Source organism: Carcharhinus amblyrhynchos, chromosome 11, assembly GCF_965287045.1.
Source record: "Carcharhinus amblyrhynchos chromosome 11, sCarAmb.v2.hapA, whole genome shotgun sequence".
Classification (NCBI taxonomy): domain Eukaryota; kingdom Metazoa; phylum Chordata; class Chondrichthyes; order Carcharhiniformes; family Carcharhinidae; genus Carcharhinus; species Carcharhinus amblyrhynchos.
Window position 1 is genome coordinate 33179812 of NC_137334.1, and position 24795 is coordinate 33204606.

A 24795-nucleotide genomic window follows, 5' to 3' on the forward strand; every position below is an offset into this window, starting at 1 on the left:
CATCTTTCTGGGCCCATGAATCAATCTTTCTGTCTCTCTATTTTGGCCTTTGTACCAGTCCAGTTCAGACCCTGCAAGGATGAAGTTTCTCTGAGTGTTATATTTAACAGTTGCACTATTTGTGCATTATTGTGCAGCAAAGCAGCTTTGTGTTAACAATTAGTGTATTTTTATTCACATTTCTCACATTGCTAAATGATTTGGTACATGTTAACAGAGCGAGCTTTCATGTTATTTTTGAATATGCTCAGCATGAGTCAAAGGCCAGCGTGTAATTTTGTTCATGTTCACCGTCTAGAATACATTGTATGCAATATGAATGTCTTACTTTATGACAACATGTAGCTTATTGTATAACATTAAACAAAGAGCCAACACATCTGCTATGGGGGAGAAGCTGATTTCTACGGCAGCAATGGGGTATGGAAGGGGAGAATCAGGATGGGATTGATGCTGAGAGGGAATCCTGATTTTGCTCTCTTTCCTGATTCAATGGGCCATTGAGATTCCCGACTGGAACAAATGGACCTGGCGAATCCCGGAGATTATGCTTCGCTAACGAGAAAACAATCGCCCCATTTCCTGGAACCAAACTTGCAGCCAAGGAGGAACATGAACCTAGCATTGGCAATGATGGCAAAAGCACCTACAACATTTTGTTACAGCTTCCTTTAAAGATATGGCTACAATTTTAGCCTGAAAACTCAATTGCTGGCAGTGTATTAGCCAGATATCCTGTTTTGACATTGAAATTACTGTAATAAAGTGGGTGGAGAGATTGACAGGAGCATTCAAAAGTTGAGTCATTCCTAAGATACATGAAGATATTAACTGCATTCATTTGGCCATTATAGTGCTCATCAACAGGGAATAATGTCCGTTAATGAATAGCTAAACAGCCTTTAATAACTATTAAATAATTAGACTTGTGGGTACATTTTCCAAGAAATGTTCATGTTGCCTTTACATTAAGGGAATAACAGGTTTCCTAGCTATCTGACATGTTAACTTGATGACTTTTCAGAAATTTTATTACCCTTTCAAAGTCCGGTCTGTGCAAACCCCTAGAAAACAGGACACAGTGAAACATGTTCAAAATTTAGGAATATCAGAGGTCACTTTGAGAGCTCAAACGTTGGTTTCAGTTGGAGAGAGTTGGCAGAATATTAGGTGTATTGCATTCTACAGAGAATAAACATAACATGAGGTTAAGATGTATATGAGGAGAGCGAATAGAAAGAAATTATGGTGCAGGAGTTGGAAGGGTAAGTGGAAGGTTATGACATCTTGCTGGGTACTCGATGAGAAATTGTTTTTTTTTGTTGATTGCACTATTTTTCCCTTAATGAACAAGCATTCCACTAAGAAGTGGCACCTTGGCTGATTAGCACCCTCACCCCTTGGTCAAAATGTTAGAGTTTATGTTCCACCTCAGGACTCAAGCATTCACCTCAGCTAACATTTCAGTGCAGGACTGAGGGAGTGCTACATTGTCAGAGATACCATGCTTTAAATGTGATATTAAACTGAGGCCTTCTCTGCTTCTTTAGACAGGCGTTAAAGGTCAAGTGGACCTTTTTTGAGGAGGGTAGGACATTCCTCTGCAGTCTTGGCCAACAATCATTCTGTAACTAATGCTGCTAAAACAGATTAACTGTTCATCCACTCATTATTGTATGGAACGCCATACAAGTGCAATTTCTAAATGAAAAAAAGGGAATGATACTGCAGAGAAGAATGCTACATGGAACATTGCATCAGTGCAGACTCATTGAAAGAGCCAACCAATTCTTCCCAGACCCAGGCTCTTTCTCCATAACCTTGCAAATTTTCCCTCTTTAAATATTTATCTATTTTACTGAACATTTTTCCATTGGCTGAATTTTTTAAAAAAATCACTGATTAGTACTGGTTAAGTATCATTCTTGATCACATTATTTATCACTCGCTTACAATCTCCGTAAATCCAGATGGAACTGCCTACTTTTTGAATGACCACAATAGTGCAGCTGCTTCATTGCTCTTCACCTTCTTAACTGTTGAGGAAAACATTTTTGTTTTCCTGATCTTCTATTTTGTGCATTTTCAGCCAGATGTTTAGCCTGCATTCATAATTACAGCAATTCTCTCTTTTATCCTTTCATGAGATGTTGGCATCACTGGCAAGGCCAGTGCACTTGAACTGAATAACATGCTGGGTCATTTCAGAAGGTATTTAACCATATTAGAGTGAGGTATATGGTAAAATCTTGGTCACTGCTTACCAGAACAAATATAATGTGCACACAGAGCAACCTCCTTTAGAAGTTACAAAAATATGTCACAATGTTCATCAGTCCTATGTTTCTTAATGAAGTGTAAAAGACAATTCTAACCTATCCTTGTCATATCTTTCTGTTGTGCACTGCAATGAGCGACTAACACATGCACAACTTCAGGTTGCTATTATTGAACTAACCGTATTTACACCCTCCCAAGAGAGAGCACAGCAGATAGGACAGTAAAATAACAAGCACTCAAAAATTGGGAGAGTCTTACTCTTGCACTTATTGTGAAATTTTAAATATGGAAACTGGATGATCTGTTGCAATCTTTTCCGTTACTCAAGAACGAAGACAGCGGGAGCTTATTTGCAATAATGTTAAGCAAAACCAATTTTCTTCCTTGCAAACAAGGAACTGATATATTAGGACTAAGTTTATAAATTGATTTGCTGGAATAGAACCACATCTACTTCAAGTACACATCAGGAAATTGCAAATATTTGATGGAATATCAGAAGGTGGGGCTGGAGAAGAAGTGTACCTAAGAATCCTTGATGTATTCCAGTAAAATTGCACACTGGCAGCATGATTTCATAAAATTAATGCTTTAATGCATGTAATCTTCAAGGGAGTGAAATTCCACCTGTTTATAAAATCCCATTCTGTCCTCCTGTAGTATTACTGACAGAAGATTTTCACTCCCAAAGAGTCTTCTTTTTGCAATTTTAAGAATACTTATGAGATTTTATTTATATTTGTTGAATCGTGTATAAAGATTGTGAAGTGTTAGACATGGTATAAATAATTAAACTGTGAAAAACATTGACATAGGTTTTTATTTTTTCCAGAAATTATGTCATGAATAATTGTAATGAATTTGAATATAACTGATTTAATCCTTTTTCCATCTTGTGATAGTTGCCCAGACATCCCTGATTATTCAGAATGTCTCAGTCATCATTTGTGGCGTCATCCTGATGATGGTTTTCCTGTTTAAAACACCTCTTACCACCATGTACCATGGATGGTTACTTGTAAGTCTTCATTATTAGTTGTTCAGTGTTCCTGTTCTGCCAATCCTTTACCGAAATGCTGTAAATATAGACACATGTATGTCACTGTTGTTCTTTCCTCCATCATAAGGGCGGAGTTGGGGTTTTTGCTGATGATTGCACAGTGTTCAGTACCATTCAGATCCTGAAGTCGTCCCTGTCTGTATGCTGCAAGCCTTAGATAACATTCAGGCTTGGGTTGATAAATGACAAGTAGCACTCATATGACTCGTGACCATTTCCAACTCCAACATGAGAACCTAACTATCTCCCCCTGACATTCAGTGGCATTATCGTCACTGATTCCTACACTATCAACATTCTGGAGAAGTTACCAATGACCAGAAACTTAACTTAATCAGCCATATAAATATTTTGGCTGTAAGAGCAGGTCATAGATTGGGAATTCTGCAGTGAGTAATTCACCTCCTGACTCCCCAAAATCTGTCCGCCACTTACAAGGCAGAAAAGCAGGGGTGTGATGGAATACAGCACTCTCCCGGATGAGTGCACCCCCAACAACATTCAAGAAGTTCAGCGCCATCCAGGAATAAGGAGACCACTTGATTGACATCCCATGTACCACCTTAAACATTCCCCACCACGAAAGCACACAGTAGCAGCAGCATGTGCCATCTACAAAATGCATTGTAGCAACTCCACAAGCTCTGACAGCACCTTCTAAATCCGCGACTTCAACCATCTGGATGGCCTGGAGGAGTAGAAGCAAGGTGACACCACCATAAGCAAGTTCCCTTCCAAATCGTAATCCATCCTGACTTGAAACTACATTCATTGCCTATGGGTCCAACTTATGGGGCACCTTCCCATAAAAGACTGTGAGTGTATTTTTGTTAATCTGTTTTTGGAATGTGAGCATTACTGGCTAGGCCAGCATATATTGTCCATTCCTAATTGCTGTTGAGAAGGAGCTGCGTTCTTGAAAGTTACAATCAAGAACGCATCTGGCAACTCAGTTCAAGCATTCTGCTAACACGGGAGTATTGTCTCCAACAACACCAAGCTGAAATTGTCCATTGCCTGGCAAAAGCAAACTCAGCATTCAGCAGGCTTACCTGCAGGTTTTAAAGAAAGCATGAAACAATTTAATCCGTTCCATCGTTGCTACTTAAGATAATATTTGCAACATCAAATGACTGGACAAAATGCCTAACATCACTGTTCCTGCAGGATGCCATATAACTGGTATCGAGAGTAGGCTCAGCAGTGCTCAAATTCACTGGGGTCGGCCATGTTATTCGTGTGAAAGACTCCTGCATGCCAAAGATAGTATTCTACAGCTAACTGAGTATCTGAACTTACACCGTAATGTCCCAAACTTAGAAACAAAAACATTCTGAAAAGCCATTTCCCCCACACCCCCTGCCCAATACACTGAAAAAAACAATCTTAGAAAGATCCAAATGCAGTCATCTCTGTCACCTTGTAATCTCGATTTTTGAGGAGAATAGTCAGGCCCCTACAGTGCAATCTAGTACCTTCATCATCACGTACCACTCCAGCAGTATCTCCATATATAAAATTTATACTTGGATCTGTAAATCAAAATTTGGTTTAACATCACATATGAGACATTGCCAGCTAGATGATGAAGAACTGATTTCCTTGTTAAACCCTCGAGGTGACAGAAGAATCCATCCTTCATCCATCTCACTGTTAGTCACTTCAGAACAGCCTTCTCCTTGCTTGTGGTTTACAAGAAGCACTCTAGCTCCTCTGGGCATCTTCAGCTCCAGATTCCACAAGCTCCACCCCCACCCCTCCAACATCTACCACTTGCTCCAGCTTCTACCAATTGTGATCACCTCTGATCCTCTTTGTCTCCTCCCTTTCGCCATCCAGATTATCTTGTCAATGTCCATTTCCTTGAGACCCCAGTGTGACCCTGCCTCGATTTTTAAATTTTTGTCAGCTGGCCTCCACATCATCTACACCAGCTTTGGTGGAGTTCAAAATGGACCAATTTAAATGGCATCCAGGAGTTAAGGCAACCTGGACCTCACACTGGCCTCTCCACACCTATCTCAGGCTAAAATCTGGGCCCTAATCTTTGTCCTAGTGACATCAGGAGCTGTGAGAGTACGATCATTTAAATTGTTTCCACCATTTTCCAGTACTTTTGTTTTTAATCAATTTTCTTTGGACTATTGTACTGCTTGACAATATAGTAAATGCAATTGCTTGCTACCATTTATTACTGTGTGTTGTCATTGTCTAGTGTTTTAGCAAACTAGCAGTTTCCCCAGTCATTTCAAAATGCTGTCTGTGGAGGTCACGAGAGAGGTTACAGTGCCATAAAAAGTAATTCTTGCTTACTTTGCTTATATTAAATTGAAAGGCACATATTGTCTTCTTTCATATTTTCACATTACAGTTGGAGTTGCATTATTAAAGACAATAGGAGAAAGTCAAATGTACCTAATGTGAGAATGGTTGATGAATTTCAGATGGAAGTTATATATTTAACAGTCCTCTGGATTATTGATCCAAAAATCTGCTTGTCTCTGTTATTGTGCAGACTGCTAACTGATAGACAGCTCTGCTCAGTTCTCTAATTCCCTCCTGCTAGGATGGTGTTCAGCTTTCTAAGTTTGGGGGCAATATTCAGAAAATTCCTGTTAATTCCATTGAGAGACATCAACAGTAGATGCAATCAGACATCTGACCTATTGACAAAAAGCCCTTGATAGGAGTTAATTTTTCCCATGTAAGCAAAAGCTCAAACATAAAGATATGGGCCGGAATTCTCCCACCTCACCTACAGCTAGGATTCTCTGATCTCCCTGCAGTGAACAGAGATTTGGCACGCGAGACCAGAGAATTCGGCCATTGTTAATTTAAGCTTCTAGAATATCCTAAGGAGAAAACCAGAATGTAATAATGATGTTATTCTTTTTAAAACATTAACGTGGGTCTATTCACCAGGTGTTTCTCTGATGCTATTTTTATTTGAAATTGTTATAGACGGCCTGCTACATTTTGATCATTACCATTGCCAACATTGCAAATCTAGCAAGTACTGCCATGGGAATCACAATTCAGAGAGACTGGATTGTGGTTGTTGCAGGTGAAGACAGAAGCAGACTGGCAGGTAAGAATAAATGCTGCACTCTTTAATCTGAATGCTTCATTAGGAATGTGCACCCTGGAACATGCACAGAAACATTTGGTCATTACTGACAAATCTGCAGATTTGGGCGTTCTTTGTCTCAAACTGAGATATTCTGGAAAACTGCTCACATCACAATAAAAAGGCAGATTATGATGCCCTACTACCCCTATACAAGTCAGAAGACAAATGAAGGTTGTAATTCAGTCCATGCGTTCGGTAATTGTTACATTCCGACAGAATATATATTAGCACTTATTACAGATCTGATCATCTGTTAATAAATAACTTGTGCTAATGCTACCGTAACATTACTTGCGGCATGGTTCACTTTATGCCCGGTTTAGGATCTCTCTGAGTTTTATCTGGCACCTTTGTAAAAAATAAATCAATTATATGTCAAGTCAAGGCCCTAGCTTTCCCAATAGATTTACTCAAGGATAATCATTAATTAATTTGCTTAGAGAATTGTTTGGCAGGCTGGTGTAAGAGCTTGTTCCAAGTACACATTGGCCCAGATTTTCACTCCCAGGTACAGAGTCTGCAAACTGGGCAAAAAGAGATCCAGTAGTTGAGACTTTCAGCCCAGGGTCAGGCTACATTACAAATTGGCCCCACCATCCTTGGAACAAGTGCAGAAGCTGCTGGGTGCGTTAGGCAGCAAGCCAAGTGGCATTGTGCGAAAGATTGAAAGAAAACAAAAAAAATTTCCCAATCTTAACTGTCTGGGTACCACCACACACTTCTCATACCCCATCCATACCTACAGGTCCCTAACCACCTCCCCATGGATTCCCATACTTATCATACAAACCTATGCTCCTGTACCCACCCCTATAGCACCTCACATCCCTCCACCAACATCTGCCCTTCTACCCAATCATCATAGTCCCTCAGAGCCCCTATCAACTCATGCTGTTGCCACTCATCCCCATGGCTTTTTCACAGCCCCAATGATAATTTGGTGCCAATTCAAGCCAACCCATGTTCCCACTCACCACCTTTTGTTCTTACCCCCTCTCAGTCAAATACCCTGGTATCCACCATGGGCAAACCTTATAAACCCAGCTTGCAGGTGCAGCAGGTGGTCAGGAAGGCGAATGGGATGCTGGCCTTCATAGCGAGGGGGATTGAATATAAAAGTAGGGAGGTCTTGCTGCAGCTGTATAGGGCATTGGTGAGGCCGCAGCTGGAGTACTGTGTGCAGTTTTGGGCGCCGCACCTGCGCAAGGATATTTTGGCCCTGGAGGGAGTGCAGAGGAGGTTTACTAGGCTGATACCGGAGTTGAGGGGATTGAGCTATGAGGAGAGGCTGAATAAACTAGGCTTGTACTCGTTAGAGTTTAGAAGAATGAGGGGAGATCTCATTGAGACGTATAAGATGATGAATGGGATGGATAGGATAGAGGTGGAGAGACTCTTCCCGCTCAAAAAAGACAGTAGGACTAGGGGGCACAGCCTCAAGATAAAGGGGAGGCGGTTTAGAACGGAGTTGAGGAGGAACTTCTTCACTCAAAGGGTGGTGAATCTCTGGAATTCTCTGCCCGTTGAAGTGGTGGAGGCTGCCTCGCTAAATATTTTTAAGAAGCGGGTTGATGGGTTCTTGATAAGAGAGGGGATTAAGGGTTATGGGGAGAGGGCGGGAAAGTGGAACTGAGCCACAACAGATCAGCCATGATCTTATTGAATGGCGGGGCAGGCTCGAAGGGCTAGATGGCCTACTCCTGCTCCTATTTCTTATGTTCTTATGTTCTTATATAAAATAAAGTTTTGTGTCTATTGATGAAGTCATGATGTGGATATGCCGGCGTTGGACTGGGGTAAACACAGTAAAAAGACTGACAACACCATCCACCTGACGAAGGGACTAACCCTGAAAGCTAGTGAGTGTACTATCAAATAAATCGGTTGGACTTAAACCTGGTGTTGTCAGACTTTTTACTCTGTTGATAAAACCATTATTTTAAATAAAACTCTCATTGATTAAATAAAATGATCATTACATTAAAATTCCTTCAAATAATCTCTAATGAAATCAAACATTTCACTTACGTATTTAATCGCTTCAGAAAACGAATATGTCTATTCTATAACCACTTGGAGTTGTAAAGCTGCTCACTTAACAGGCAACCCATTGTATGCATGTTAGGTTGTAAAATAATTTACGCAGCACAAATCTTATATAAATTAGGTTTTTGAACACAGTAAGAAGTCTCACAACACCAGGCTAAAGTCCAACAGGTTTATTTGGTAGCTAACTTTTGGAACACTGTTCCTTCGTCAGGTGAGTAGAGAGTGAATCACCTGATGATTCACCCTTCCCCCCAGAAAATGGTGGAGCCTGAGTTTGGGTCAGGGTTCATTTCTTTGACATCTTGACAATTCTTTGATAGTTTTGTGGGTTCTTTCACAGCTTGACAGTTCTTTGACAGCTCTTTGATAGCTTGACAGTTTGTTGATATCATTGACAGTTCTTTGACAGTTTGATAATTCCAATGCATTTATGCACTTTTCTATACACATTCATGTATAATTTTAACAATTTCCAAAAGTTACATGATTGCTCCAAATACATACCTTACCTCAACTAAAGGGTACCTGTCCTCTCCCAAAGGTGTCCCAGGACTATGTCCAATGCAGTACCTTACCTTTTCAAAAAAGATACCCTGGCTATTAAAATGAATCTTAACAGTTTGGATCTTCTTCTACCTGGTTTAATCTTTCATTTTCAGGCATCTACCTCTTCAAAATCACACATGAATGGAGGCAACTGCTGATTTATAAGGGCAGGTACCTCCAGGAAATGTGGATAAGCAATTTAGAACCTGCATTCATTGCCCATACCCCCACCCCTTCCCGCATGAAAATGGTGGAGCCTGAGTTTGGGTCAGGGTTCAAACCTTTCTGCCTAAAAATGCAGGCTAATGTGTGAGGCAGGTGGCAGGCATAATAATAGAGCAGACAGCCCTTTTGAACTTCATTTTTTATTCCTCCACAACAGCATAGTAGGAAAAGTCAGAATATAATGTAGCCATGCAGACAGGCTTGATTCCTGGAACTGAAATGACTGCTATTGACCTCGGTACTCCTGAGCTAAAGAGCACAAAATCAGGATTGACTTCTGCTTTTGGGCATCCTCTTGTGAAACATGCTGATTGAGCAGATGAGGAAAGGATTTTGGTTGTGAGGCATCTCTCCTTGCCCCATACAACTGAAATGCTTCAGAAAAGACTAAGGCTAGAAAAGGAAAAACTATTGACAAATCAGTTGTAAAATGAAAATTGGTCAAAAGGCGCTACCTATCCAACTTCATGAAATATCCCATATTAATTTATTTTAACATGAGCTGATATTTCAAATCCCTTGCACAGTCCTTCGAAGGACTGTGATGTAGAAGTAGCATCAGATCAGCTCACTGTAGCTCTAAGATAGATATTGTTTGATACGATCTCAGGGAATATGTCAAAGCTGCAAATGTTTTAATTGAACCGTTCGGGTTTTATGCAAATGCATAATAGGAGAATGGCTTAGTGGTATTATCACTAGACTGTTAATCCAGAAACTCAGCCACAGCTCTGGGGACCCTGGTTCAAATCCCACGAGAGCAGATGGTATAATTTGAATTCAATAAAAAAATTTCTGGAATTAAGAATCTGATCATAAAACCATTGATTGTCAGAAAAAAATCCATCTTCTTATATTCTTATCTTGTTCACTGGGGAAGGAAATCTGTTATCCTTACCTGGTCTGGCCTACACAGCAATGTGGTTGACTCTCAACTGCCCTCTAAGCTCAACTTGAGACAGGCAATAAATGCTGGCCAGCCAGCGGCACCCATGTCCCACAATTTTGCCTCACAGTCTTTGGCCCAAAAGTTCTGGTCCCACCTGCCACGGGAATCATAGGGGGAGGATGGACAATTTAATGGGCCATTAATAGGTCTGTTGACCTCAGGCAGGAACTTACAGTCCTTGGGTAAGGTGGGACTGGAAAATCCCACCCTTTGCTTTTTGCATTCATTCATGAATTTCGAATTGCTCAAAATTGCCATTTTGTTTTTTGGTGCATTGGCAAATTTAATATTACATTCAGAAGAATAGTGCATGAAGTGTAGTTGAGAAATGTGAGAATCTAAATATATTATTACGGAAAGAACAATAAACTTGCTGTTAAAACATCTAAGCTGGAAAGGGTGAAGTGATTTTTAAAGAGGCGTTAGGTCTCAGAAAGTGGTGCAGATTTTCAGATATTATTAATTTTTGGACACGCTGAGAATAAAACTCAGCTTGGATGGAGGCACAAAATACAGCCAACCCTGATTTTCTGGAGTTAAATTTAATCTTACATGGGTAAGAAGCGCTGCGATTAAAAGGAAAAGAGTGCTTGTTTCATACTTTTAACAACATTTTTCTGATATTCATTCTTCTGTAAAGAAAGATATCAAGAGGCACTTCCAAAACAAGTTCCATGTTATTTTTAGTTCTGCAAATAAGAACATAAAGTTACAGAGTGAGAAGAGATTAATCAACCTGTCAGTTCCACTTCATCTAGCAGTACAATATATATTTCCATGGATTTCCTCCAATTTCTCTCACCTCCTACAGGAGTTGAATAATCATTGGTAACACTTCTAAGAAGTGGGTATAAGTTCATTGTATGCGTAGTATTAAACCTTCCTGTCTAAATTCTAGTTTGTCCTTAAAGGACTAATAAAAATTTGTAATATGCCCAGTGAAAACCTTGAGGTGATATGTGCACACAAGTGAACACTTCACACTCCTGGCACTGAAATGTATCATAGAATCTCTACAGTGCAGAAGGAGGCCATTTGACCCATCTACACCAACCACAATCCCACCCAGGCCTTATTCCCATGACTCCTCATATTTACCCTCCTAATCCCCCGACACTAGAGTTAATTTAGCATGGCCAATCAACCTAACCCACACATCTTTGGACTGTGGGGGGAAACTGGAGCAACTGGAGGAAATACACACAGACATGGGAAAAACATGCAAACTCCAACAGACAGTGACCCAAGCCAGGAATTGAACCCAGGTCCCTGACACTGTGAGGCAGCAATGCTAACCACTATGCCACTGTGCTGCCCCACATGGACAAAGAGTAAAGCTCTTTGTGAACTCAAACAAATTGCTTACTGTCAAAGCATGGAACATACGGACATAGACTGAGTGTGCTCACCAAATAATTAGCTCTGCAAGGTGACTTCTAAAATTGTTTTTAAGAATGACACACATGTAAAGTATTTTCGTCAGCAGCTATGTTTCCAGCTGATTGCTCAGCAAAATTAATCCTGCCTGTTGTGCAACTGAGATATCTGGAACTGAGTGGAAAGGACACCCGTCCTTCAGTGACATTTGGGTTCCTCTAAGTCCCATTGTTAAAATCAGGCTAGTTAGCCAATTGTTCCTTGTAGAGCTGCCTTGCTCAGATATCAGAAGTACAAAGGGTGAACTCGGTTCCAATCTTGAGAGCAGTAATAGCTATAGAAAAAGTTTCAATCAACAAATAATAACCAATTAGATTTAAGGTTTATTGGGTTAGATTAAAGCATAGTCAAATTAAGCAAAAACCTAGGGCATCAAAGGAAAGTTAAAAATTGGCCTGTGGAAGCTGCAATCTGACAATGTTCAAAGATAATTGCATTACGTTTGATAAACTGGCAAGATGTTTGGTTGCCTGAAGTGGATAGGCCAGTAAGCTATGTGAGTTCATTTAAAGTTCTCTTTTTTTCTGACCACAAAGATGGTGATCCTGAAGGATATGGCTCCCCAGCAAGGAGAAAGTGGGGCAGTCTGTTTGTTGCCCCCTCCCTGTTTGGGGTGGCCAGAGGGTATCCTGAAGTGAAGTATTTAGTTGAAGATGTTGTCCCAATACAGGTGTCCAATAACTTGCACGCATTTGTGACCCATGTGCAGATCCTTGACTAGGGACTCCCAAGTCTGTCCCTGTCATCAATTCTTCATTGGTGAATGGAACCTGATAGAAAATGCCATGTGTGATTTTGTTTAAAATGGTGGCCTTTGCTGTACACACGATTCTGATGGATTGGTAATTAAATTTTGGTGACATGTCGAATCATGTTGACTGGGACCACCTTTCATACTGCAACCTTCTTCCACCTTTGCAGCTGATAAAGCACACTGTCTTCTTTTGCCCGTTCTGCAGTTGAGAACATTTTTGGACTACATTTTATCTGGTATTTCCCCCCAACCTTGTTGCCATGGATGGCCAATCAGAAGCAAGGAGTACCTGAAGGCATTGCTCAAGGGATTGTTGGAGTGCGCGTGCTTTTCCGCCACATCAAGGTGGTGATCCATAGAGAGGTTATTCCTTTGCTTGTTCCTTTGATGTATCAATCTTGGCAGAACAAGCTTGAGAACCATTCACAGCCACCTTCTGTAAATAAAGTTCTGCCTAAGCTTCCTTGACTATTTGAAACTGAGACTGGTATTGTATGTATATTTTCACAGCTAATTATGATGGTACACTTACACTGGCTTTTTGCATTACTGCAGTCTTGCCTTGCTCTCAACTCATCAATAATGTGAAGTTTTCCCAACAATCCTGTATATACAGCACCTCACTTCCCTCCCTACTTTGTCACCTCCGATTCAAACTTCCCTTAGTCTGGCCCAGTCTTGCTGTCAACATTTGTTTCCCTCCACAACTGTTGATAACACTCAGATCCTGAGCTCCCTGCACCATCAATGATGCCTCCTGTGGCAGCTTTTCAATAATTCTGACCCCAAAAATGTTTTCTGTCATAAACAATCCAGCGAGCTCCAACTCCCTCTTTTTTCTTTAAGAACTTTCGTTTATATGGCGCCTTGCTGGAATTTTGAAAAATGAGATGGGATTTAATTGAAACATACAAAATTCTGACAGTGCTGGACAGAATGGATGCAGGAATTTGCTTCCAGTGGCTGGGGGGGCTAGAACAAGGGGCCACAGTTTCAGAATATGGAGTGGACTTATTAGGACTGAGATGAGGAGAAACGTCTTTACTCAGAGGGTGGTGAACTCGTGGAATTCTCTACCACAGAAGGCCAAGTCACTGAACATATTTAAGAAGGAAGTAGATAGATTTCTAGACTCTACAGGCATCAAGGGGTATAAAGAGTGCATGGAAGTGTGCTGTTGAGTTAGAGGATCAGCCACTATCGTATTGAGTGGTGGAGCAGGCTCCAAAAGGCTGAATGGCCTACTCTTGCTGCTATTTTCTATGTTTCAATATTATCAGGATATCCTTAAGAGCTTTACATCAGTAAAATATTTTGAAGTACAGTTACTGTTGTCATGCAGCTAAATTCAGCAACCAGTAATCACACAGCAAATTCCCAACAACAGTAAACAAGATGCGTGACCAGACCATTTTTACTTTTTGGTGACTTCAGTTCAAGAAGAAATCCTTGACAAATACCATTTGCTTGTTAAATAAAGTTGCAGGGGCCTTTTCGACTTTCCAGAATGGACATTGAATGACAAAACCTCCAACAATGATGGTCTGAATAATCAACCAAATGTATTCAGGTTCCCGAATGATACTTGAACCCAGAAACCTCTAACTCAGAGTCAAGTGTTCTACTAGTTGAAAACTGAACCAAACTGAGACTTATGGAAATGGCTTTTCATGGCTATGAGTAGAGGAAGGGGATTAGCACGTGGCTGGTTTTGGGGGAAAGCATACTTTTTAAGTGTTGATATATTATGAAGAACTGATGATGAAATTTAGCTTTAGAGAGAAGAGGCACTGATGAGTTTGCTTCCCGTTTAACAATGACTGTGCAAATATCAAGCTGTATATAAGCCTTTAATAAGTAAACCTTTTGCAATAGTGTAATGAACTTTATTACTTCAGCTTTTTATTCCTCAGTAGAAACCATCTTATCTGTTATTAAAAAAAGAATTTGACCCATATTGAAGACACGCAAGCACTTGCCTCTATGGACTTTAACTAGAACTGGCTCATACAAATGTTTCATTTGTGAAATTTAAAGCACTTTTTCGTACTTTTAAGCTATAATCAAGTTGCTGGATGTTATTGGCAAAACCGGAGAATGTATTTGTAACTTAATGTAAAATCAAAACAAAAATGAAGTGTACAATTATAAGTATTAAAAGTACTTATAACAAAAGGATGACAAATGTACAAAATGTATTTGAAACAATACAAACACCACTAACTTTTTCTGCCCTTATAGATATGAATGCTACAGTTCGCAGAATTGATCAGGTGACAAATATTTTGGCTCCAATGGCAGTTGGACAAATAATGACCTTTGGCTCCCCTGTAATTGGCTGTGGTTTTATCTCCGGCTGGAATCTCTGCTCCATGTGTCTGGAATATTATCTGTTGTGGAAAATTTACCAAAAAACACCTGCTTTGGCCATCAAAGCAGGACAAAAGGTGGATGACCAGGAAATGAAACCACTGAACAAACAAAAAGGTACTCGATACATAGCAATGCAAAATGACCAGTTAGTCAATAATCAACAAGTTCTATTTTAGCTGCACAGAGGACATTCTCTAACATGAGTTGTTCTAATTCTCTAACATCATAGTGGATGCTCAAATGTGTTGTTGAGTTCATCTTTCTCCTGTAGCTAGATATAACAAAGCTCACGCTACAATCTAGCATGTTTAAGTCAATCACAATCTACATTGTGAACTGTATTTAAAAGAAGATTTAAACTCATGATTTATAAAATAAATATCCAATATTATCAGCATGATCTCTGAAAGGTTAGGAACAATAAAATGATGAATGGTCTGTAGGTGTAACAGTCAGTTTCTAGGATAGAATGTCTTCCCATCCTGTGCCCAGCTTTCCTGTGGGTCCTGGGATTTAAGTGGCAGATCTGATCATGAAAGAAAATGTGTCCTCAGGGTGAGTCAACTATCAGCACACTTATCTTTTATGTCATGGACTATGGCTGCCTAGGAACACGATACCAACCTTCTTTTATCTTTTGATTTGGGTTACTGTGATGTCTGTCCATTTTAGTAAACATATCTACCAAATAAATATTGAATTATGCTGCCATTTAAAACATGAAATAATACAAAACAAAGTATTATGATACTTAGCCTCAGCTTTACAATGAACACATTTCATATATCTCCAGCGATATCATAAAAATCTCATTATCCCTGTACATTGTATAGCTGGTAAATTGCCACATGAAACAAACCCACATGGTCATAATGTGGCACAGAGTGATGCTAAATTAATCATCACAGTGGCCAGTGTATGAGATAATGGGATTAAGGGGCCATGTTGAGCTATAGCAGAGAGAGCTTTCCATTAAACCCGTACTGCATTTAATATGGGAGTGTATGTGCATTGCTGTCATCATAGACAAGGGGTGGGATTTTATGGCCTCACTTGTCCTGAAACCATAAAGTCCTGCCCGATGTCAACGGACTTTCCCATGCTCCACCCCTCGCCTGCTCCGATTCCCATAGTGGGTGGGCCAGTAAAATTCCAGTCAAGGTGTGAGAAAATATCAATCTTCAATATGGACAAATACAACAATTTATTGATATCTATTGATAATAATGTATCTGGGTCTGTACTCGTTGGAGTTTAGAAGGATGAGGGGGGATCTTATAGAGAGGTATAAGATAATGAAAGGGATGGATAGGGTAGAGGTAGAGCGATTCTTCCCGCTCAGAAAGGACAGCAGGACTAGAGGGCACAGCCTCAAGATAAGGGGGGGGTGGGGGGCAGTTTAGAACGGAGTTGAGGAGGAACTTCTTCACTCAAAGGGTGGTGAATCTCTGGAGTTCTCTGCCCGTTGAAGTGGTGGAGGCTACCTCGCTAAATATATGTAAGACACGGGTAGATAAGTTTTTGACAGACAAGGGAATTAAGGGTTATGGGGAGAAAGCGGGAAACTGGAACTGATCCACTTCAGATCAGCCATGATCTTATTGAATGGCGTGGCACACTCAAAGGGCTAGATGGCCTACTCCTGCTCCTATTTCTTTTGTTCTTATCTGGACATTCAAAAGGTTTTTGATAAGGTCCCACACTAGAGATTAATGAACAAAATTAAAGCTCATAGTATAGGATAATGTATTGGCGTGAATAGAAAACTGGTTGGCAGACAGGAAGCAGAGAGTGGGAATAAATGGGTCCTTTTCAGAGTAGCAGGCAGTGACTGGTGGGGTACCGCAGGGTTCGGTGCTGGTACCCCCAGCTATTCACAATATACATTAATGATTTGGATGAAGGAATTGAATGTAATATCTCCAAATTTGCAGATGCCACTAAGCTGGGTAGCAGTGTATGCTGTGAGAAGGATGCTAAGAGGCTGGTTGAGTGGGCAAATACTTGGCAAATGCAATATAATGTAGAAATATGAGAGGTTATGGTGGCAAAATATGAGAAATATGAGAGGTTATGGTGGCAAAAACAGGAAGGAAGATTATTATTTGAATGGTGACAGTTTAGGAAAAGGGGAAGTGCAACATGGGCTGGATGTCATGGTGGAACAGTTACTGAAGGTTGGAGTGCAGATGCAGCAGACGGTGAGAAAAGCTAATAGCATACTGGCCTTCATTGCAAGAGGATTTGAGTATAGGAATAAAGATGTCTTGCTGTGGTTATATAGGGCCTTGGTGAGGCCACACCTTGAGTGCAGTTTTGGTCTCCTAGCCTGAGGAAGGACATTCTTACTATTTGAGCGAAGGTTCACCAGATTGATTCGTGGAATGGCAGACTGACATGAAGAGAGTCTGGATCGACTGGGCTTGTTCTCACTGGAATTTTGAAGAATAAGAGGGAATTTCATAGAAGTTTAACTGGACAGGCTAAATGCAGGAAGAAAGTTCCCAATGTTGGGGAAGTCCAGAACTAGAGGTCACAGTCTAAGAATAAGGGTCATGATGTGGAAATGCTGGTGTTGGATTGGGGTGGGCACAGTAAGAAGTCTCACAATACCAGGTTAAAGTCCAAGAGGTTTATTTGGCAGCACAAGCTTTCGGAGCACTAACCGAGTGAAGGGGCAGTGCTCCAAAAGCTTCTGCTATCAAATAAACATGTTGGACTTTAACCTGTTGTTTTGAAACTTTTTACTAAGAATAAGGGATAAGCCATTTAAGACTTAAGATGAGGAAGAACTTCTCCACTCAGAGAGTTGGGAACCTATGGAATTCTCTACCACAGAAAGCTGTTGGAGCCAGTTTGTTAGATATGTTCAAGAGGGAGCTGTATGTGGCCCCTGTGGCTAAAAAGACCAAGGGGAGTGGAAAGGAAGCAGGAGTGGGATACTGAAAGTGCATAATCAGCAATGATCATATTGAATAGTGGTGCAGGCTCGAAGGGCTGAAAAGCCTACTCCTATGTCTATTTTCTATGTCTATGTTTCTAACTGAGGCTTATTTTTATAAAGTAAGTCTAGTTGTTCCTCATGTTAATCTTACTCTATTCTGTTGATGTCAGCTGACAAATGCATGTTAAGAAACTTGATGTTCTCTTATTCATTTATTTGCGGGGAGAAACGTTCACGCAGTTTTAAATTTGCAAATGTTTCTCACTGAGGGCAATTGCTTCCATATCAAATGGGAAGCCATTTGTAACCCAGTGAAGTGCTTAAATTCAGGGAATTTAAACCTGTAAACTGGAGTGTGTTCTTAAAAGTTTGATCACTACTTTCACCTAGACTGCTCCAACTCTGCCACTGGTTATTCACTGAAGATGTTAAATGTATTTCCAGATATTGAGTGTGGCCAAACGAACACAGATGAGAAACCAGGAATAGTCTGTCCAGCTGAAGGTGCTCAACTGATGAAAGTGAAGACACTGGAACAAGAGAAAGAGCAACGTTGCGGTGATAAAGTTCTTGAGCCTTTCTATACATTAAGGGATGGGTGGGTAGCCTATTACAACCAACCTGTGTTCTGGGCTGGCATGGGCCTTGCATTCCTATACATGACAGTGCTTGGTTTTGACTGTATCACAACTGGATATGCCTACACCCAAGGTTTGAGTGGATCCTTTCTTAGTCTGCTGATGGGGGCCTCTGCTATCGCTGGAATTCTGGGAACCATAGCCTTCACCTGGATCCGCCGAAAATGTGGCCTGATCCGTACAGGGTTCATCTCCGGTGTGGCTCAGTTTTCATGTCTGCTTTTGTGTGTAGTTTCCGTCTTCATGCCTGGAAGCCCTTTAGATTTGTCTGTATCACCTTTTGATGACTTCACCAGCAGATATTTGGATATGAATGCCTTGATGGAACCTGTTCTAACAACTATAGAACCTCACCAAGTCACCACCATTGGGTACACCAACTTCACAACTGAATCCCCAGGACCTGATCCTTTCCAACCAGAATCTTACATCTCAGTGAGTTTGCTATTTGCTGGCATCATTGCTGCGAGAATTGGTAAGTGTGCAACTCAGATGAAAGGTGAACCATAGAAATATGAAAGTGCAGTCAAACTTCACTTCAAAAAGAGAAATTCTTAGCTGCAGACGTGAACCAGAATTATTTATATTACACTGCCTTTTGCACAAAGATATTAGGAAATTCCCAACTCGGGACTTTTCAGCATTTGTGATGGGATTAGATAGTAGAAATTAATATAAATTAGCTTGGCTTTTACTTCCTTTAGAGACAAAAGTCACAAAATTGGACAGGGCGGAAAATTAGCGCAGATATTGTGGTGGATTTTCAGCTGGTGATGCTGGAGGAAAATCCCATGAGACTACCAGAACAAGAATTTCGCCAACAAGATCTCATTCTCAGATTTTTCCGGCCCCCCCCACCAGTGAGGCAATGAGGTTCCTTCCCGGAAGAGGCAGGAATCCCTTTAAATACATTTAAATAAATTTAAATATATTCAAAGAGTTTCCCCGGTGTATGGAAGTCAAGGAATATCTGAACTGCTCTGCTGCTTGACCTTGTGATTGTGTAAGCATGTACAATGCATTTGGTTTGTGACACTACTTCATCTTAATATAATAGAGTGATGAAGAACAGTGCAACCAGTTGCCAAAAAATTTAGAGATTCAATCTGGCATGATAGTTGGACACAATGTTAACATGTGCATAATAATTAGAAACAATACAAGAACAAAGTTCCAAAAGAACAAGTACATAATAAATTTAAATTTTAAATTGAAAGTGGGCCAGGAACCCGAGTTCAATTCCAGCCTTGGGTTACTGTGTGGAGTTTGAACGTTCTCCCCATGTCTGCATGAGTTTTCTGCAGGTGTTCTGGTTTCCACCCACACTCCAAAGATGTGCAGGTTAGGTGGATTGGTCATGCTAAGTTGTCCCTCAGTATCTTAAGATGAGTGGGTCAGGGGGATTAGTGGGGTAAATATATGGAGTTATGGGGATAGAGCCTGGGGTCAGATGCTCTTTTGAAGAGTTGGTGCAGACTTGATAGGCCAAATGGCCTCTTGCTGCATTGTAGGGATTCTGTGAAAGTGGTAGAAAATATGGATCAAAAAGTCTTGTAAATGTTATGCCATATCATTTGACACATGAAAATATTTTAACATGAAGTGGTATTCCTTCTATTTTAAACAGGTTAGAGTCTGCTGAAATTATGAAATGCTGAAATAAGTGCCAATTTTATACAGATTTTGTCATGTGTAATTTTAAAGTGATAAAGATCTAGAGATGATAGTGGATATCTTTGTGAAACTATCAGCACAGTGTTAGCAGCAATTTGAAAAAGCAGATAAATAAAGTTGTGTTAACAACAGGACAATGTGCATACAGGTTTTAAGTCGGTCCACCTCGTGTCCAACGAGGGGCACACACGCGATGGGTCGTACTGGGGCTGCTCTTGGTTGTTCGAGATTGGTCTAGTGCATCATGTCGTTAGTGTGTGCCTAAACTGGACAAGATACTGGGCATGACGACAGCTCAGTGACTATCGCTGATCGCTGTGCAGGCACATGGATTTGGGCCGGTGTCTGTGGGAATTTGCGCATTCTCCCCGTGCTTGCGTGGGTTTTCTCCGGGTGCTCCGGTTTCCTCCCACACCCCAAAGATGTGCTGTTAGGCTGATTGGCAGGAATAAATTGTCCCTAAATCAGTTTCCCTCAATCTGGATGGCCATAAAACATTAGATAGGGGTCATGGGTAGAGAGGTGGACTGGTGGTGTTGAGATGGTGGCGTGGACTCGTTGGGCCGAAGGGCCTGTTTCCCGGGCTGATTTTGTTCTTAAAACAGGTTGCATTATTTCTGTATAAAGTATTGGTCTTGTACAAACTCTGATCATCTAATCATAGGAAGATTATTGTTATATAAATGAGTTCCAGAGACATTAGCAATGTTTATGGAGAAAAAAGGGAATGATGGTTTTGCTGAGAAGAAGGATAGACTTGGGGAATATAAGAAAAGGAACAAATTTAGGCCCAATGGCCTTTTTCTGTTGCTGAAAAAGGATGTTCTTAACATACATTTGGAGATATTTTATCTTTCATTTCAATTTTATTTGGACAATTGAAACAACAAGGAAAAGATATGAAAATGTATGCACGATCCTGAATTATGACATGTTCTGAAAAAAATGAAAGATACAGGAATTTGTGAATGTGAAATGTGTGTGAAAGAAGTCTATTATAAAGACATTATACATTTCTTTTGTATAATAAATAATCATAGGTTGTACTGCATTTTTTATTCTATCAGGCCCTCTTCTGCATATAGAGTTGAGCACTTCTTCAAATTTATGAAACTAATGGCAGCTCTTACTTGTCTTTCCCCAGGGCTTTGGTCCTTTGATTTAACAGTCACGCAGCTCATTCAAGAAAATGTGGATGAATCAGAACGGGGGATCATAAATGGTGTACAGGATTCCATGAATTACCTCTTAGATCTGGTGCATTTTATCATGGTAATACTGGCCCCCAACCCAGAAGCATTTGGCATTCTTGTGATCATTTCCACTTCTTTTGTTGCTATGGGGCACATGATGTATTTCAAATTTGCTTACAAATCATTAGGCAGACAGCTGTTCTCATGTACCTCCAAAGGCCCAACAGTTCAGACCAGCAATCCCAAAATAAGTGATTGTGTGGCAGTTAGCACTTGAGTAGTAATTAATCCCTCATTTTGACCTATGCTTTATAACCAATAGGCTTATATTTTCGGGATAGCTATATTTGTAGTAGTTCAGACATCTCAAGTAATGTACAGAATCCTACAAAGGCCAGATTCTCCTTAGCTTTTGTATGTTCCTTTTGTTACATATGACATTCAGCAATATTTTTCAAACAAAGCTGAAATAGATATCTCCTATGGCATGAGCTATATCATACTGGAGTTCATTTGCAGTTTCAGAAGTGAGCAGCTGTCTGAGGAATGTGCCTTTATGTGTCTGGGAAAACAACAGAAGGTTTGAATGTACATACTGCATGATTTATATTGATATTAACTGGATCAAAATCTGTCAAGTGAGATGTCATTTGGGCTAACCTTTAACATGGTTTCATGATACAAGAATTGATAAAGGGTATATGATCATTTAAACATTTATTTGTATATCTGACTTCCACCTTTTTGATTCTAATAGCATTAAAGAAAACGTTTGCCTAAGTGCCAATAATATTTTTCAAACTAATGGCTGGGATTTTCTGCCCCCACACCCCGCTGGCGCCCCCCCCCCCCCCCCCCCCCCAACCCCGTGGCAGGCTTTCTGCTAGTGGAGGTGGCCTGCCATTGGCAGTGCAGCCGATGAGCCACGGAAAACACCACTGCCTTTGGTGGGACCAGAAGATGCCGCCGCTAGCCAATGGTGGGCCACCTCTGCCATCGGAAAACCCACCGCAGGAATGGGGCCAGAAAATCTTGGCCAACTTGTGGTTTAATATGTCAGAGAAAAAAAAATCACAATTTAAAGGGAGCAATAAATCTTCCCAGCTAAATTGTGTCTCGATATTAAACACAGATGAAATTCTGAAATAAATTTGCTGAGAGTTATTTGCTGAGTAATTTGCTGAGAGTTTTTGGGTGTACGGAAGATGCGAATATTTTCGAGAACATTGCTGTGTTGGATTTAAAAACTTTAAGCTGACAATGCATTTAATGCCAAATGTAATGTTGCTCCTTCTCTTGTCAATGTAAGAATAGAATAATCAGATTCCAATATCTTCAAAAGGGATTTTTCTAACCAAACTGCTTGAAATGTTTTTATGACATAATACTCCATTCAAATTAAAATCCATGGTGCTTTTGGAAAACGAGTAATTTTTATATGGGCAATCATTAATTTTCAGGTATTGGCCTAATCCACTGGAATCTGAGTGGCAATGGTGGGGGAGAGGGAGAATTGCAGTCGTTGCTATATATATTAACATTTTAACTACATTTAAGACGATTTCCTCTGGTCATTGTTTCAAGTGAAACTATAAATCCACTTGAAAACAAAAATGTCATCAAGCACGGCGATCAGAGTAATGTCTTTCCCCTAATTATGTTCAGGAGATGTGGGCCTGTTCTATAGCATATTATCCAGCAGCCTAATGTAAGTTTAGGATCCTAATGCTTAGAAAACTTAAATGAGAAGAGAGTGCATTCTTCATTGCTCTGGTAGTCTTTGTTTGAAAGTGAGCATCATACCATCAGTGCAGATGCAGCTACTGAACATCAACCCTGTGTTACAGTGAGACTGACTAAAAAATCTGTTACGTACAGTTCTAGTTGCTGTGATTTATGAACAATAATCATAAATTGAATTTGAATTAAAATTTCTAAAGTTCCCAAGGTTTTTTTATAAGTATAGATTTGGAAAAATCTTTTACAGTCAATATTTATAAGTTGTACAAGGGTTTGAAGTTAAATTTCTGTACTCCTAATGGAGGCATGTTAACCAATGCTTTGAAATCGATTCCTACTTTATTTTATCACTCTCTTTGGATGAAAACTGAAACTTTATAAAAATAATACATGTACTAAACACTCCAAAGCCAGTTTCTGAAATTGAATGCGCTGCTAAATAAAATGTTGCTAAAATAAAATTACGAGTTTGTCGTGGTGGTATATTGTACATTGTTTTTACTGTTGAACATCATGGTTCAGTTGGTAAATTCCCCATCTGGTCGGGAATTGCATCATACAAAACTGAAGTTTCAGTTCCGTCCCCTGCTGACCTAGCTGGCCTTTGCTGGGTGGCAGCAACACAATTTTCACAACTGCAGCATTCCTGTGCTAGGGAGTGACAGGACACGTCAGCCAGCTTCTCACTCGTGATTGCTTTCATAGAAGTCACAGAAATCCTATAGTGCAGAAGGAGGCCATTCAGCCAACCGAGACTGGACCAACTACAAAGCTATCCAGGCCCATAATCCCATATATTTACCCTTCTAATCCCCTGACACTAGGGTCAATTTATCATGGCCAATCAACCTAACCCACACATTTTTGGACAGAGAGAGGAAATACATGCAGACACGGGGAGAATGTGCAAACTCCACAGACAGTGACCCAAGGCTGGAATTGAACCCAGGTCCACGGTGCTATGAGATGTAATGCTAATGAACGTGCCACCATCCCACCAAGTGACTATCCAATGACTTCTGCTGGAAAGTGCATGCATGAGAGCTTAATTGGTGAGGACTAGATGGCACTTGGTAAGGTGCATTGGCCACTCTAAATTCTCCCTCAGTGTACCTGAACAGGCACCAGAAGGCTCGATTTTACCATTGTTAAATGGGCGCGAAACCGTGTTAAAGTCGGGTGTGAGGCCATTAATGTGATCCATGCCTGCATACACACAGATTGCCACTTTACCGAAACCCGGGAATGGCGGTGATCCAATTCGCCCCCAAAACGGGCGCAATGACGATTTAACTGCATTTGCATGCATTTAAATTGAATTAATGAACTGCCCATCCAACTTTATCAGTACTCCCCCCTTTACCACCAGACCGTAATAGACCTGCTAAACAAAAGTCTGAATCGGGCGCTCCAGCTTCTGAAGAACACATTCTGAGCTTCCAATGGCTTCCTGACTCGGATCGGTGGTGGGGGGGAGGAATGAGGCAGGTCAGATCATTCTCCAATTGGGGGGGGAGAAGGGGAGTGAGGTCAGATCGTTGTCCGGTTGCGGGGGGTGGGGGGGGGGGGGGGGGCGGGTGGAGGGGAAGGAGGCGGGTCAGATGCATCTCTGGTTGGGTGGGGGGGAGAAGAGGGCCGATCATTGTCTGGTGGTGGTGGGGGGGTTGTTGATCATTGTCATGGAGGGGGGGAGTGAGGCCAGATCATTGTATGGGGGGGGGGGGGGAGTGAGCCAGATTGTTCTATGGGGGGGGGGTGGTGAGTGAGGCCAGACCATTCTCTGGGGGAGGGGGGAGGGAGTAA

The 24795-nt window shown here is 40.8% G+C and overlaps 1 protein-coding gene across 1 annotated transcript in view; it reads left to right on the forward strand.

The window, feature by feature from the left end:
• slc40a1 (solute carrier family 40 member 1) overlaps nt 1–23453 on the forward strand; it is a 37479-nt gene extending 14026 nt beyond the window's left edge. The window contains exons 4-8 of the mRNA XM_080198837.1: nt 3183–3298; nt 6302–6428; nt 14672–14917; nt 18192–18860; nt 21204–23453. Coding sequence (XP_080054963.1) covers nt 3183–3298; nt 6302–6428; nt 14672–14917; nt 18192–18860; nt 21204–21529 — 1484 coding nt within the window. The 3' untranslated portion in view covers nt 21530–23453. The remainder of the gene's footprint in view (nt 1–3182; nt 3299–6301; nt 6429–14671; nt 14918–18191; nt 18861–21203) is intronic.
• The last annotated feature ends 1342 nt before the right edge of the window (nt 23454–24795 follow it).